This window comes from Pantherophis guttatus, chromosome 12 (genome assembly GCF_059756535.1).
Source record: "Pantherophis guttatus breed Tessera chromosome 12, ASM5975653v1, whole genome shotgun sequence".
Lineage (NCBI taxonomy): Eukaryota > Metazoa > Chordata > Lepidosauria > Squamata > Colubridae > Pantherophis > Pantherophis guttatus.
The window spans coordinates 4,747,736-4,764,939 of record NC_142074.1 but is presented as its reverse complement, the minus strand read 5'-3'; the positions used below and the strand labels follow the sequence as shown (position 1 = coordinate 4,764,939).

At 41.8% G+C, this 17,204-nt stretch overlaps 1 protein-coding gene across 2 annotated transcripts in view; it reads right to left on the bottom strand.

Annotated features, from left to right (window-relative positions):
- Positions 1 to 249: 249 nt before the first annotated feature.
- The window catches only part of LOC117675996 (ligand of Numb protein X 2-like), a 71,134-nt gene continuing 54,179 nt past the window's right edge, over positions 250 to 17,204 (bottom strand). For both annotated transcript variants that reach the window (XM_060692044.2, XM_060692045.2), the window contains exons 6-10: positions 15,357 to 15,542; positions 7,562 to 7,736; positions 7,160 to 7,388; positions 4,194 to 4,352; positions 250 to 2,933 (exon numbers count right to left, since the gene is read on the bottom strand). In XM_060692044.2, coding sequence (XP_060548027.1) covers positions 2,798 to 2,933; positions 4,194 to 4,352; positions 7,160 to 7,388; positions 7,562 to 7,736; positions 15,357 to 15,542 — 885 coding nt within the window. In that variant the 3' untranslated portion in view covers positions 250 to 2,797. The remainder of the gene's footprint in view (positions 2,934 to 4,193; positions 4,353 to 7,159; positions 7,389 to 7,561; positions 7,737 to 15,356; positions 15,543 to 17,204) is intronic.

Here is a 17,204-nt window from a genome sequence, read left to right as displayed (position 1 = left end):
TGTTTTATTAGGAATGTTGTTAAGAGCCCAATCTGTCTTGGAATATCTTCATGGAATATTTCAGATGCTGAGCGCTAGGAAGGGATATGATCTTCCAAACACCACAACTAAGGTAAGAATACATTTCAAGCTTGCAGGAGGGAGCCCAGTCTTTTCTGCATAATAGAAAGATACCAGTGATCACAAGGAAAAATGAAAGAAGTCTGTGAAAGTTGATCTGGTCGGAACAGAAAACCCAAACGTCTTGCGTAACTTCAGAATAATAATTTATAAATGCATCAGAGCAGTGACAAACGTCTCTACAAGTTTCAACAAATTCTTTGGTGCAAAATAATACAGTAGCTACTAGATTTCCTGCTGATTGTTGAAGGCACATTGAAATCAGACAATACAATGAAATGAAAACGCACGTCCCCTTCATTTGAGAAAAAAAAAAGGTTTGGCATCCTTTTTATAGCTATTGCAAGAGTCACACATTACAGTGGTCATACGGGACTCAAAGTCGAAGACAGAAGTCAGTCAATTAGGCAGACCAATATCCTTTCAAAGCACATCTGAAGGCAGACACTGACTTTCAGAAATATACTTTGACAAATACATTTTTAAGTGAATCAACATCCTTAAATGGAGCACTAGTACCTACTTGCCAGATTCAAATGAGGCAACAGAGTCCAAGCATGAATCAGATTTAAACATAAATCATAAGTCCTTTTTTGTTTATTTGCTATTTCACACAGCCTCTGCGAATGCCAAGTCCTGTGTTTTTGTCAGCCTGACTTGCTGTTCAGTTGAAATAAGGCTCCAACTGAGAGGAACACCAGAACCTCCAGGAAGTGAAGGTCCTGGGGGAAGCAGAAGCCCCTTGTAAGTTGTTTCCTGAGATGTATGTACCTCCCACTCACCCACCCATCTTGTGAGCAAGTGAGAGAAGCACATTGTACAGCAGGGCCTCCAAAAAGCTTGGCAGCTTTTAGACTTGTGGAGTTCAACCTCCAGAATTCCTCAGCTATCCATGCTGGCTGGGGAATTCTGGAAGATGAAGTCCACAAGCCTTAAAGAGGCCAAGGTTGGAGAGCCCCATAGTAGAAGGTTGCCATGTTTCAGCAACCTAAAGTTTCTGTGCAAATCAAGGTCTGAGAAATCCCTTTTATAATTGGAGGTAGCAGGCCCTATTAATTTCCTAATTACGACAAACTAATAAATTCTCTAACTTATTCCACAACCACACAATATTTGCAAATGGGCTAGTGGAATCCCTTTGTAAATCATGAAACTTTGTAGAGCACGGACAACAGAAAGTAGGTTTTCAACCCAGTGAAATAAATGTAGTGTATCCTATGCTTAGAAAATAATTATTAAGGCTATTTAAGGAAAAAAAGATTACTTTTATAAAAAGAAAATGTCTATCTTCAAGTGTCAGCATATGCATGCATGCACACATATGCAAGAAAACATAGCAAAAGACTTCCTTAGGCACAGGTTTTGCTATCTTTCCATAGGGTGGGCTGCTTATTCCTTTTTTTAATTTGCTGCGCATCTGTTCACAGGACAAAGTCTCTGCCACGGACAAAAGGACGTTCTTGTTAAGCAATCTTGTTAGGATTGTTAAGCATACTTGTTAAGCAATCACAAAGATGCTCAATTAGTTAAGGGATATGACCAATCTAAAAACAAACAAACAGTGCAGGGGATCAAAGGAAAACAACTCAGGGAGATGGCTTTTCCAAGCGGGTAAGGATGGTACGCTGAACACCTGTTATTCTCCTTTTTTCCCCAGTAAACCGTGGATAAAAAAGACAGCTGAAGGTCTGCAAATTTATGTATGCAGAGGGAGAATGCCCCTGAAAGGACAGCAGGGGTAGATGGCTTTATTTCCTCCTAAGTATTTTCTTTGGCCGTCTTAATGAGCTGCTGTGATAAGAAGCTAACTCAACCAGGATTGTGGTCCTAATGAGATTGTCGGGATGGGAATCCCTGTGGGAGGGATAGGGCAGCTGGTCCTGTTTGAAAAAACCCCATTGTCTGCAGAGACACAATAAGCCTCTATTTAAGTGTATATCAAATGGCCAAAGTCTGTCTTTCAGTAGTGGAACGCTCTTCCGGAGCTCATTTATATCCCCTCTTACAAGGGAAATAAGTGACAGGAGAGAAACCCAGAAAGGGGGCTCAGTTGAGTAGGAACATCCTTCCATTGGGGCTTCCAAACCTCCTTGAAAGCAACTCCTGAAGTCAAACAAGGCTGTGAGGCCATACATAACTCTTGAGACTGGCTCAAGGCTGAACAATCAGATTGAGCAAGAGGCATAAATACACCTCAACAATGGCTGAGTCTTCCCAGGCCTCCTACTTTGCAAGGCACCAGTAACTACAGTGAGATTGAGCTAAATGATTCACCCATTGCAACGATTAGTATCTTGAAGGTTGCTACTTCAGTTCATTAAGAGCAGAGATTATTGTATTAAAGGCCATCAATCAGTTGAGTTTCAGCCTGCTGTCCTTTAGTTCGGCAGGTTTAAGGGAAGGATTCAGGAGAAGGAGGCTGTGGCTCAGAGTTTCCCTGTTCAACAAAAAAGTAACCATAGCACAAGATACCTCCTGCTGCTTATCAGAGTACAGTTTTTAGCTTACCGAGTGGATGGATCTAAAATCAAACTCAACAACAAGCTACATTTGCCTTTTCTGTAGAAGAATCTACACCTTGGAGGAAGCCTGTCTGAGACCTGCTCAGCCATCGGTTGGTTGGTTGGTTCACTCCAAGGAAAGGCTCCCCCAAAGGCATCCTATTGCAGTTGGCACCTTAGACGTGGCTCCCAGGCCACGAGACCACCGTTAGAGTCACTTTATTCCGCTGTTCTTTCAGCATGGGAATGAGCTGGCTGTTGCTCATCCCAACAGCAGACACTCCGTTGACAGCCACAATTTCATCTCCGCACCTAGTGAGGGGAAAGGAAACAGCCCTGTTACAACAGCATCCTCAAGGTCTCCTTCACTGGGACTCGGACAGCAACTAAAACGTGCCTTGTGTTCAATCCCCTACAACACTTTTACACAAACACAAGTCACTTTTCTTGTACATTTGTTTCTTCCTACCATTTTTACTTTTTTGCACTTCTTTTCTTTGTTTTATAAAAAAATAATAATAAAGTTTTTAAATATCATCTGACAAAAGAAACAATAACAAACATCCAGCCCAAAATATTTTCAAGCCAATTCATGCACTAACTCCCAATTGCAAATGAGTTTATAGTGGTACCTTGGTACTCAACTGCTTCAAAACTCATTGAATTTTGTAGCAGAAGTTTTTTTCCTGGTATTCATTGTTTGTTTGGTACTCAACGCACAAGCTAGAACTTTTCAGTGTCACCTGCCTTGTGACTCACTACATTATTCCTTATGGGAAAAATCTGTTTTTGATACTCATTGCACATCCTGGAACCAATTAACAATGGGCACCAAGGTACCACTATACTACAGGTGTGTAACCCAGTTTATAAAGATGGCATTTGCTGACTCTCTCAATTACAGCCTTGCTTTTCTTACATGCTGCGTACCTAGTCACTCCTTCTGTTTTTCAGGAAACAAAAGGGGGGAAGCTAACACTTCCTTCCCAGACATTGAGCCGTGGTGCACAGTGGTTAGAATACAGTACTGCAGGCTAATTCTGTTGACTGCCAGGAGTTCGATCCTGACCAGCTCAAGGTTGATTTAGCCTTCTATCCTTCCGAGGTCAATAAAAAGAGGACCCAAATTGTTTGGGGCAAGATGCTGACTCTATAAACTGCTTAGAGAGGGCTGTAAAACACTGTGAAGCGGTATATAAGTCTAAGTGCTATTTGAGGTGAGGTCATGAAAAGCCAGCTAAATTGCCCATTCAACCCTCACCTTCAAGTCCTGCTCTTAGGGGCAATTGCAGTTTTTGCACACTCTGGGGAAATCTTAAAGCAATATTGACCTTTTGACTTCTGGTGCTTGCCTAGACTAGCCCTGCAGTTTTCTGGGCAACATTTTTCAGCATGTCATGGCCCCCTCTTTCCTAGAGGTGAGAGAGAGGGATGGTCCAGGGTCATCCAGCTGGCTTCATGCCTAAGGCAGGAATTCAGTGTCTTTTGGTTTCCAGCCTGGGGCCTTTAACCGCTACCCCAGCCTGCCTCTCAAGCGGAAAACCCAAACTATAGGAGCAAGAATGCACGCACTTCAGCCGCCGGTCCCAGAAGGCAGGAGTCTCAGGCACGATGGTTTTAATGAAGAACGGCTGGTTTCCTTTGCTTTCTTCGAATCCACCCACTATGCTGAATCCCCAGCTCTCCGAGTTGCTTTTGCGCAAGACGATATCTTGACAGCAGTGGAGCTGGCTGAAAGGAAAAAGAACAAACAAGAACAGCCGATTGGAGTTATCGCTTACCTTTGTGTAGAGAGAAGGAAGAAGCATCACAGCAGGAGTGAGTAACTATGGCAACTTTACGACCTGTGGACTTGAACTTCCTGTAATGCAGAGGTGGGGAATTGCACCTGGTGGTAGAACTATGAAACAGTCCTGCAGTTATCTCGGGTAACATTCACTCCAGTGTCCAAGAAATAATAAAGGATGACAAACTGGTCTTCTGCAGTTTATATTCCAGTTTCCCTGAGTTTATCAGCTTCAGTCATGAACACACAAACATCCATCCCACCATTAAAAAAAGTCCAGAGGGTCAGCTTCAGTTATTCAGTGATTCCATTCCATCATGCTTTACTTGTTCACACAATCATGCCAAGATCCATCTCTTTCCTCCAAAGCAGTATCCGTCATATTGGCTTCCCATGTTTCATTATTTCACATCATGCAAACTTGGAAGATGCTTAAGGAGAGCTTGGAACGAGGGCCAGGCAAGTCAGTCTAAAGAAGCCCAGGCAGAATCCTCCCCAATTCCGCTGCAATATGGAGTGGAGCCCTACAGATGTTCTCTTCTATGGGAATCTACTGCAGTCCCCTGATTTGGAATGGGGGAGGGGAGTCTCCCTGCCTGATCACCTACTAAAAAGTGTCCTTTGAAAAGCCACAGGATAAAATGGGGAAAGTCCTTTAGCATTGCAGGTCTGCATTTTCAATCATCTCAGGTTTAGAACAGTGAAACAGCTTTAAATGACAGCATTTCAATTCAAGTGTTAACGGTGGCTGTTTAGGCAAGACAACCCAAATGCAGATACAGAATAGGTGACACTTGGTTCAACAGCAGAGGGATCTAGGTTTCCTAGTGGACTATTACTTAAGAATGAGCCAGCAGTGTGCAGCAGCTGCTAAAAAAGCCAACACAGTCCTAAGCTGCATCAACAGAGACATAACATCAAGATCGCTGGAAATTACAGTACTGCTCTAATACTGCCTTGATAAGACCACACTTAGAATGCTGCATCCAGTTCTAGTCACCATAATACAAAAAAGATGTTGGGTGCAGAGAAGAGCATCAAAGATAATTAGGGGACTGGAGGCTAAAATATATGAAAATGGTTGCAGGAACTGGGACTCTAGTCCAGTGATGGCTAACCTTTTTGCCATCGCGTGCCAGGAGAGGGGGGGCGGGGAAGGGTCGCGCGCGCACGTGCCCACGCGCATGCATGCGCAACCCCCTCCCCCCCCCCGCTCCTGGCACATGATGGCCTGGTAGGCCCATTTTTCTTTCTTACCTGGTTCCAGATCCTCTGTGTGTATCTGGGAAGGGTGAAAACAGCCTTTCCCACTCCCTTGGAGGCCCTACGGAGGCTGAAAGAGCCCATTTTCCAACTCTCGGTGGGACAGGAAGTGACATTTTTTGCTGTCCCCAGCCTCCAGAACCTCTCTATGAGTCTCTAGGAGCCTCTCTAGGAGTCTCTGGAGGTTGGGGACAGGAAAAAACATCACTTCCTGTCCTACTGGGAGTCAGGAAATGGGCCCTTTCAGCCTCCATAGGGCTTCCAAGGGAGTGGGAAAGGCTGTTTTCGCCATTCCCAGATACACGGAGAGGATCTGGAGCCAGGTAAGAAAGAAAAATGGGCCTTCCCCACCCCTCCCCCAGGCCCTCCAGAGGCAGGAAACAGCCTGTTTCCCTACTTCCGGTTGGCCCAGAAGGCCCGAAAATCAGCTGGCCGGCGCACACATGCGCCCCAGAGCTGAGCTGGCATGCCCACTAATATGGCTCCGCGTGCCACCTCTGGCACACGTGCCATAGGTTCGCCATCACGGGTCTAGTCTAATGAAGAGGAAGAGTGTGGTGACATATTTAACTGGCTGTCACAAAAAAAGGGGTTGAACAGTTGTGGGAACTGGTATGTCTGGCCCAGGAGTATCAAACTCAAGGCCCGCAGGCTGGATCTGGTCTACGGTGCTGCCTTGGGAACAGCAAAGGACTGGCCCAAACTCCGTTTTCAATGGCAGAGCGCTCAGGCCACCACAGGGCCCCCTGACACGAGTGACACTGAGCTGGCCATGCCCACCACCACCCCCGAGGTCAAACACAACCCTGATGTGGCCCTCAATGAAATAGAGTTTGACACCCCTGGTCTAACCTAACGAAGAGAAGGGCTAGGCCTTATGTGATAGCAGTCTTCAAATATTTGAGGGGCCATCACAGAGAGTAAGAGGTTCATCTATTCTCCAAAGCACCTGAGGGCAAGTCAAGAAGTAAGAGATGGAAACTTATCACGGAGACATCCAACTTGGAACTAAAGAGAAATTTCCTGACAGTGAGAACAATTAATCGGTGGAACGAACAGAAGTTGTGAGTGCTCCATCACTGGAGGTTTTCAAGAAGAGATTAGACAGCCCTTTGACCAGAATGGTACAGGGTCTCCATTCAACCAGGGGGCTGGACTGGAAGACTCCAAGTTCCCCTCCAGCGTTATTATTCTGAATTCTGTATTTTAATTCCGGTGGCATCCTAAGAACACTTTCAAGCACGACTGTTGAAAGGCTAAGTCAAGAAAAATGCCCTAAAGCAGTGTTTCTCAACCTTGGAAGCTTGAAGATGGGTGGACTTCAACTCCCAGCTGCTGGCTGGGGGATTCTGGGAGTTGAAGTCCACCCATCTTCAAGCTTCCAAGGTTGAGAAACACTGCCCTAAAGCATTACACCGTTTCGTTGATCCGGCTGAGATAAGCAAGAACTACTTATCAGGAAGATTCCCTCTGCCAACACCAACCTTACCTTGGCAATCCGAGCCAGGTGATCCAGAGAGGAGACCAGCTTGCCCAGCTGTGCCCGTTTTCCCTGCTGTCCAGGCCCTCAGCCCCTTCCAACGCCTTCTCTGGGATTACAACCTCCAGCGCTTTCAGCACCACTGTCTGCAACGCTGCGTTTGACTTCAGTGCAGAGACAGCTTCGTTATAATTGAGATGAGTCAAATCGATATTGTTGATGCTCAAAAGAATATCTCCTGTTACAGAAATCAGGAGGAGACAGATTAGAACCAAGATTTGGGTAAAAAATGCATCTTCCTAGTTTCGTTCACTAAGATCTTTGCAAATTCATGAAAGCACCATTCCTATGTCAGTGACAGTTTAATCAACTTTTTTTAAAAAAAGAGAAGAAGGGGGGGCTGTATCCTACCTTTCTTAATCCTCCCATCCCTCAAGAGACATCCAACTGGTTGGACGCTGGTTACATAAATAGGGAGTTTTGCTTTGCCGTCTCGTCCTCCTCCTATCGTTATCCCAAAAGACTCTTTGGGGTCCTTTTTTATGGTAACCACCTTTTCCTGGCTGAAGTATCCTTGGGGGAGTATCTAAAAGTTCAGAGGAAGACAGGGAAGAAAGAAAATAACCTATATATTAAATTTACAACAGTTAATGTTAATTAACTAAGTTGGTAAGATATATATCCCAAGCCAGCAGAATCCCCATTACATCAGACTGAAGCAGCTCATTTTTGTATTTTCATTTCCAAGGGAGATTTTGCAAAGGATGGATGATACTATGGTGATATCCAGAGGAGCTACATAATGGTTAAAAATATTAGAAGACATTTCTCATGAGAATCCATAGGTGCTTTTTCCAAAGGCAACTGGACTTCCTTTGTTTTTCCTTGAAGATGTTTTACACTTCTCATCCAAAAAGCTTCCTCTGTTCTGACTGAATGGTGGAGAATAGAAGGATTAATATTCCTTGCAGTCACCTGGTCATTAGCACTCTCAAGAGTCATTAAGGTCATTTGGAGGTTTATCTGTGCCCTCAGGGTCACCTGAATACTGCAAGGAATATAAATCCTCCATTCTCTACCATTCAGTCAGAACTGAAGAAGCTTCTTGGATGAGAAGTGAAACATCTTCAAGGGGGAAAAAAAGGTTCAGTTGCCTTTTGAAAAAGCATCTTTGGGACAACCATGACCTGGATGACTGAGAATCTCCATAGACATGAGAAATTCTAAAAAGTTTGATTTGGAGAAAGGAAAAAAAAAGTTATGTTTAAATGAAACACAAAAGTATTTTGTCTGGGACAACTTTCAGAGTCAAAAACCTATTTTTTTTTAGGTTTGAATTCCTCAGTAATAGGCTAAGAGAGAAAGATAAAATGATGTATTCAAAACACGTTTCTCAGCTGCAAATGTTATGCCCGACACCCTCACAATTGTGACCTATTATTTCTCAGGTCTTCACTATATGCTTAATTTTCATGAAAGGGATACAGAGTCAGTTTCTTTCCTGAAGTTAAAGGTGAACAGGAAGTGAGTCAGACAGGCATCCTGGCTAGAAAACATGTCAGCCCATCTTTTGCAGAAAGCATTTTGCAAAATGTTCCTGAATATAATTAAGGGCAGCTGTTGAAAATTATTTCAAAAAGTATATTTATGCTTTTGTGTGGATCACCAGCTGCCTGAACTATTTCTGTACCATACGGAATGTTTGTAGTAGTGCATTTTCTGTTCCAGGGTGGATAAAAATTGATTGTTAAAAAAAAATAATCAGATTTTTTAAATTTAAATTGGATTTTTTAAAATTGAATTTATTTTAATAAAATGCTTTTAGAGTAAAAGCATTCAGCATGAAATGGAGCTTAGTTATGTAGCATGAGGCTATATATTCTGCAGTATTGGGACTGTCGGTGAGTCAACAATCGGTGAGCAGGTCAGAGGAAGAGCCGCTGTGGGACAGAGATGACAATTGCTCTTTAAAAATTATGATTTAAATTGAGTTGATTTAAATCAAGCCTTTTTACTAGTGATTTAAATCATGATTTAAATCGTGCCTGTTTTGTTCACACTTCAATAGGGACAGATAAATAACTGCTTCAATGCAGAATTAAGATGAACTCCCAATAATGGTAAAATGAGAAATACCCCCTACAGGGACCGTCTTTGTGGGATTAACAGGGTATGGAAAATTCATTAATCATACTGTTTTTTCCAGGAGACAGAAGCCCTCTCTGTGGCAATAGATTTTGGACAATTAAGTCCTGAGAGTAATATGCAGATCCTCGCCAATCATGGAAAATTAGCAATCTCATAGCACTAGCAATAGCACTTAAGACTTTTCACAGTGCTTTACATCCCGCTCTAAGCGGTTTACAGAGTCAGCATTTTCCCCCTAACAATCTGGGTCCTCATTTTACCGACCTTGGAAGGATGGAAGGCTGAGTCAACCTTGAGCCGGTCAGGATCAAACTGCTGGCAGTGGGCAGAGTTTGCCTGCAATACTGCATTCTAACCACTTTGTCACCATAGCTCCTTTAATTATGTTTTAATTAACCAGGATAAGGGGTCTGGGGGCTAAAACATATGATGGACAATTGAAGGAACTAAGTATGTTTAGTTAATTGAAAAGAGTAAACTATAAACTAATAGGGGTGACATGATAGCAGTCATCCAATACTTGAGGGGCTGTCACAGAGAAGAGGGGATTGACTTATTCTCCAAAGCATCTGAGGTCAGAATCAATGGGTAGAAGATCATTAAAGAGAGATCCAACTTGGAACTAAGGAGGAATTTCCTGACAATGAGCACAATTAATCAATGGAACAGTGCCTCCAGAAGTTGTGGATGCTCCATCACTGGAAGCTTTCAAGAAGACATTGGACAACCATTTATCCGGGATGGAATAAGGTCTCCAATGTCCCTTCCAGCCTTATGTTCTATGATCAGGCTTTTACCTGATCCCATCCAGTGAAATCAGTGTTTCTCTACCAGAAGACGACGTTGATGATGACACTAGAACAGGCCTTCTCACAAACAGCACTTCCACTTTTGAATTTCTCTCCCCAAATCAATACAGATTTATTTACACACACTCTCTCTCACACACACACACACAAACACATTTCCCGCTCCCCCTACGTTCTATTCTACCTTGCCTTACTTTTGACTTTCTCTGCTACTTTAATGACTGGGCACTTTGTACCATTTTCATGACATTCTTGTGTTTTTACCCAGAAGATTCCACATGAGCCCTTATAAGTGGCAAGGGGGAAAATGTTGCAAAGTCAGTTTAAAATGAAATTAGAGCATCAAATCACTATAACCAACTCCCTGTCATGAGCTCTTTTCTTACCCACTGTCATCAGTTTCCTATTCTGTACAATTTCTAAGTTCCTAGTTATTTATTTATTAAATTTATTTGCTGCCCATCTTGTTATTCAGAGTCTCTGAGTTACAGATTAACAGAGTTGGACGGGACCTTATAGGTCATCTAGTCCAACCCCCCGCTCAAGCAAGAGACCCTACACCATTTCTGACAAATGGCAGTTCAATCTTTTTTTGAAAGTCTCAAGTGATGAAGCTCCCACAACCTCCGAAGGCAACTTCTGTTTCATTGGTTGATTGCTCTCACTGTCAGGAAATTCCTCCTTATTTCCAGGTTGAATCTCTCCTTGGTCAGTTTCCATCCATTATTCCTTGTCTGGCCTTCAGGTACCTTGGAAAATAGCTAGACCCCCTTCCTCCTCTCTGTGGCAGCCCTTCAAATATTGGAAGATGCTCTCATGTCTCCCTGATCCTTCTCTTTTTTTTTTTTTTTATTGAAAAAGTTTTCAAATACAAATTTTCCCCCCTTTCCCCCCCCCTCCCCCTCCCCCTCCCTAACCCCCCCTCCCCACCCGTCCCCCCGTGACTTCTTCATAACAAAAAACCTAATTCATAACAGATTACTTACCCCCTCCTCTAAATACTGACCTTTACTTACTAAAAATATTATTAATATTATAACATCCCCCTTTATCCATACATTTCAAGAAAGGAAAAAAAAAAAGACATTATACTATAACATTGTATAATAACTTCTAATTTAGCAAAATAGTATTATAACTCCCAATTTGGCAATAATCTACCCTTTTTCTCCTCTCCCAAACTTATATCTATTACAACAATTCAAAACCACCTTCCACTTTAAAAACTATACAATAAATCCTACTTTAACATTTGATCTATATATATTACTATAGCATTTCAAAGCGGCCCTCCCCGTAAAACCTAATTTAACATTTATTCCACTCTATCCATTTCCTCCACTCCCCTAAACATATCACTTAAAAATCCCTTTTCTTAAACTAATCAGTCTGCAAACTAGCTTATTCACCCACTGTCCTGCAAAATTATCATACACAACAATTCTTAATATCTTTAATTCATTGCCCACTCTACTTAAAAGTATATGTATATATATTCCATTATATCTAAGTAAAAAAGAAAAGACAATAACTTTAAATTTATAATCCATATGATATCTTCTTTAAAGTCTTTCCACTGGATTATTAAAACCATCATCCATAATAGGGTAACATAGCTTGCTGATGCAACAGTATATTCAAAATCTTCAGTCATATCTACCCCCATCAGTAGTAAATATCCTCTTATATATATGAAAGTAAAAACAACCACCCGAGTGACATTATAGTTATATTCCATATAGTAATAATTGTGGCTTTCATCAGGATTATTAATTCCCATCATCGTAGTGGGTAACAACCAGATCTTCTGCATGCCCCAGTATGACTCTTTTGCCTTATAATTCAAGATAATTATAATATAGTTATCAGCACGAAAAGGAGTTCCAAAGTAGATAATTAAAATCCATCAGTTTAAGGCTCTTTTCACATCCCAAAATTACGGCAATGCAGAGGCCTGTCACCATCCTCAGGATAATATTGACCAATACGTCGCCTCCTCTATATTTTCACATACTCATTCATTTTTAAAGTCACTGGCTTCACTGTTGCTTGATTTAGAAATTTCTATTTTTATGCAACCTATTTCTTTTTTTCTTTTCTTTTTGCGGGTTTGATTTCCATCCTGGTTTCCTTTCTACGGATTGTGTATCAACTAGTCGATTTTGATTCTGCTCTGTAGATTGATCTTGTTGGTTTTGTTTTTGTGTCTCATCTTTCTTTTTTGCCCCTTGTATATCCCCTAATTGGTTTCCGTGCTTGTCCTTGACTTGATAGGTCATCACATTAAAGTCAGATGCCACTTCTCTCAGATTTGTAAATAATCCAGCTGGGGTATCCAAAAAATCCAAAGGCGGTTTATCTGGTACAGTCTCTGTAGCTCGATATTTTCCCTTTATTTCCAACTCCTGCTTATTCTGTATTATACCTGAAGACGTTAAGTTCATTTTCAATCTGTTTTGATAAAATTCTTCCGCTCTTTCAACAGTATTTAACTGGTATCTTTCTCCTTGATATCTCAATATGATACCAACTGGAGCGTCCCACCTGAATAGGATATTTCTCTTTTTTAACTCAGTCACCAGAAAAGCAAATTTCTTCCTTTCCATTAATATCTTAGGTGGGAGTTCTTTGTAAATCCAAATCTTTCTTCCATGCAGTTGCAAATTAGAATTGAAGGAATTTTGCACAATATTATTCCTAATTTCTTTGTCTGTAAAATAAATCACTACATCTCTAGGCAATTGCCTTTGCTTGGCAATCCAGGAATTTATTCTGTAAACTCTGTCAATCCTACAAAACACTTCCTCGGGTTGAACCTTTAAAATCCCAGCTTTTATCTACATTCAGAAGATATTTTCCTTAAATCATCTCTGTTATCTTCCTGCAAACCTCTCAGTCTTATCGCATATTCTGTGAAATTATATTGTACCATTAAAACCTCTCTTTCAATCCTCTGTTGCAGATTTTCTACATTACCAGACTTTTGATCAGCCTCCATTTTAGGTTTTTCTTCTGAGCTATTATCCTGAGTGTTTATCAAATCATTTTCAATTTTTTGAGTTCTATTGTCCAATTTATCTTGAATTTCTTCCATTTTAGACTCTAGTAAATTAGTATTTGTAGCCAACTGTATCATAAATTCTGACAAACCATTAGCCACTTTTAAAATTTTTTGCTCCAAAAAATCAAACTTAGATTTCACCAATTCTTTAATTTCCTGCTTAAATTTTTCAAGGTGCTGATTCACAATCTCATCCCTTCTTACAATCTCCTCTAAAAGAAATTCTATTATATTGAAATCAGGTTTCTGAGATTGAAGAGTTAAAACTTGTTCTTTTAAGTTGTTAGTGGGGGAATCCCCCCCCCACTACTTGTTTGTTTGACTTTATAAGTTTCAGTGCCATATTTCCGCCCAGGCAAGCTTTGTTAAAAGAAAAAAAAACAAGAAAAAAGACTTCTTTCCAGTCAATAACAATGTCAAGTCTCCAGGGAAAAAAAAGAGAGAAAAAGACGCAGGAGCGAAGTTTTGTCTACAAATGTAGCCAGTGGTGTTTATTCCGCTACATTGTATTAATAGAAAACGGAAGGACTTTTCCTTTCAGCCTCTTCTCCAGCCGCGGCAGACGCCATTTTAAAAGGCTTTTTTTCTCCCCCTTTCCTTTCCTCTTTTCTCTTAAATAATTTTTTTAAAAGATAAGTAAAATACTTGCGATTCAATATTACAGGTCCAGCTCACATTTTCTTTGAGTAATCTGTTAAATTCGCAGGCTTGCTCTTCACGCCTGGCTCTGCATTAGCAGAGGTCTCCCAAAGCCCGGAGCAGCGGCTGGGGATATGGGGCATCTCATCCGCTCCGTCCCAAAAGTAAAAAAAAAACTTTTGGGACTCTGCAGAGAGTTCCACCCACCCCTGCCGGCTCTATCTCCTTTGCCTCATGGAAACGGAGTTTTTTCGAGCCGCCATTCCGCTGTGAAGGCGGCTCTGACAGGCAAAGGAAGCTGACGATCCCAAAGGAACGTCTAGCGGCGGCCAGCAGCAAACCGGAAGCCACCCCTGATCCTTCTCTTCACTAGACTAGCCATGCCCAGTTCCTGCAACAGTTCATCGCATGTTTTAGCCTCCAGTCCCCTAATCATCCTGGTAACACAATAGAAAATATAAACATAAGAACAATTATAAATATAACACTAATTTAAAAATTACAAGAATTAAATGCAGACTGAAAGCCAAGCACACGACCAACTGACCAAACTGGCACACAAGATAATAAGCTAGGGAGAAAAGCGCCAGAAAATCCTGATGATGAGGTTACCTACTTTGGTAACGAAATGTTCAGCAACTAAATTGAAACACGTTTGGAGAGCAAACCACTGCCAAAATAAAAGCCAAGGTCTCTATGTCGTTGCACCAACCGCCTCCAGTCTAGAGCGCCTCCATTAGGGCCCCCCAGCCCACTGGCAGAGCCATTACACAAAATAGCACACCCTCTTGCCAGGCTGAGAGGTGCCCAAAAACAGAGAGCAGAGCCAAGGCAAAAATTATTTTTCATCTCATTTCACTTCTGTTTACAGAAATATAGTTAACCTAATTACTTACTCTCGCACAATGTATTTAACAATCCCGCCCAGGTCATATTTTAAAAGTTACCATCTGAGAGCCATTTGGGGGGTTCTAGGGGCTGGGCTTAAGACTTGGGAGGGATGGGTGGGGAGCTAAATTCTTCCTTATACATTAAAGTAAAGGACACCGTCTGCATCCTGGAGCAATGTAGACCTTTGTAAAGGAGATCATCTTAACATTGCAAGTTAAAAACATTCCCATGCAAAGATCTTTAACCAATTACAGGTAGCCCTCGACTTATGACCACAACTGAGCCCCAAATTTCTGTTGTTAAGCAAGACAGTTAAGTGAGTTTTGCCCCACCTTGCTTGCCACAGTTAGTAACATGGTTGTTAAGTGAATCTGGCTTCCCCATTGACTCTGCTTGTCCAAAGGTCAACAAAGGTGATCATGTGACCTTCAGACACAGCAACTGTCATAAGTATGTGCCAGTTGCCAAGCGGCTGAAATTTGATCACGTGACCATGGGGTTGCTGCAACGGTCGTAAGTGTGAAAAACGGTGATAAGCTGAGGGCTACCTGTATGTCGTATCGTTCCTTCACAAATGGCATTTTGATAACAATCTTTGCTCAAAGCAGAGCAGAGATCAAGTCGACGTCCCAACCAAAACTGACTGAGTGGCCAATACCTTCTGATAGTTGGATCTTCGCCGGAAGTGATTTTGCTCCGGCTTCCGGCGACTGTGCTGCACAGGGCTTCCCCCGTTGCTGCTGCTGCTGCTGGCGTTGGAGGTGCTGCTGCTGTCCTCAGCGGCTTCCGGATGCTGCACCCCAGACTGACGGAGGACCACAAAGCTGACCCGGGCTTCACTGTTCTGTCAGGGGACGTCACAGAAAAGAAGACGCTTAGAAGAGAAACAGCCCAACCTCTTTAGCGCCCAATGAGATAATTTAATCAGAGGCTCTTAAAAGTCCTCAAGGGTCTCTGGGAAAGCTAGAGGAGGCTTCCATTAAGGGTTTGTTCTGTTTTTTAAAACTGAAGTGGCTTTGTGACAGCCTTAAAAAATAGAGCATTCAATATATGTCAAATGGGGGCACCTGATCTATTCAAACACAGAGACCTAAAATAACTGAAATAGAAGTGAGCAATTAGCCATTTGCATAATCAATACGTAACTCATTATGGATAATGAAACATGTCATTATTTATATCCTAACCTCATTATTTGTATAAATAACTCAAAGTGACAAACATACCTATCACTCCTTCTATTTTTCCCACAACAACCACCCTAAGAGAGAGAGGGACTGGCCCAAAGTCACCCAGCCGCCATTCATGCCTAAGGTGGGCGTGGTCTCCGGATTTCTAGCCTGGTGCCTTCACCGTTAAACCAAACTGGCTCTACATAACTATGAAGCATGACATAAGCAATAGCACTTAGACTGCTTCGTAGTGCTTCACAGCCCTCTCTAAGCGGTTTACAGAGTCAGCATGTTGCCCCTAACAACCTAGGTCCTCATTTTACCGACCTCGGAAGGATGGAAGGCTGAGTCAACCTTGAGCCTGTCAGGATCGAACTGCCGGCAGTTGACAGTCAGCAGAATTAGCTGCAATACTGCATTCCAACCACTGCACCATCACGTTATAAAACTGCAGCAGTTTTTGTTTTACCTGCATATCCTTGAATTCAAAATTTAGGGCCAGAACAGGAAATCGGCATGGAAAAATCCAAGAAGGAATTCCTGATTCCCCCACCCCCAAAAAAATTCCTCTCTTATAACAGGAAGGGTCACGATTACTGTGCATATTTCGAAAAACTGGACAACTGCAATTTATAATGCATAACCTTGGAATATTAATGCAAGTTAGTGTTAATCTGTTCTGTCGAATTCTTGGATTTACTCTTAACCCAGCTCAAGTGAACACTTAAACTGTGGCCTAAAATAATTGCTCATTTACTAATACAATTATTCTAAAACCTGTTGACACATCACACTACAGCGCAGTGTTGTTGTTTACTCAATGCAATCCCATAATTATGATTTGCAAACCACAGTATAAAGCTTAAGGTTTGTACATCACACCAATTATGGTTTATACAATAAAATATGAGTCAGCATACCAGTCTATCAACAGAGTTTCTCTTGGTTTTGTTAGAAAGAAAGACAGGGGATTAGTTACCCATTATCTTAATCACCAAATGGAATTCCTTAGCAACAATGCATATTTTCTTCCTGTCCTATTTATGTGTAACTTATCATCAGCATCCAAATAAAAGCACATACTGGAGTCTTTGATGCTCTCTGAATGTGATGGATTTTTTTTTGCAGATCTTTCATTACCAAACTAGGTAACAGAAGCAACAGCACTAATGAGGTTACCTAGTTTGGTAATGAAAAGTCTGACCAAGGACCCCTCATTGCCTAGTTTGTCTATAAGAAAGCCACCAAGAGCCGTGGTGGTGCAGTGGTTAGAATCCAGTATTGCAGGCTAATTCTGCCAACAGTTCGATCCTGACCGGCTCAATGTTGACTCA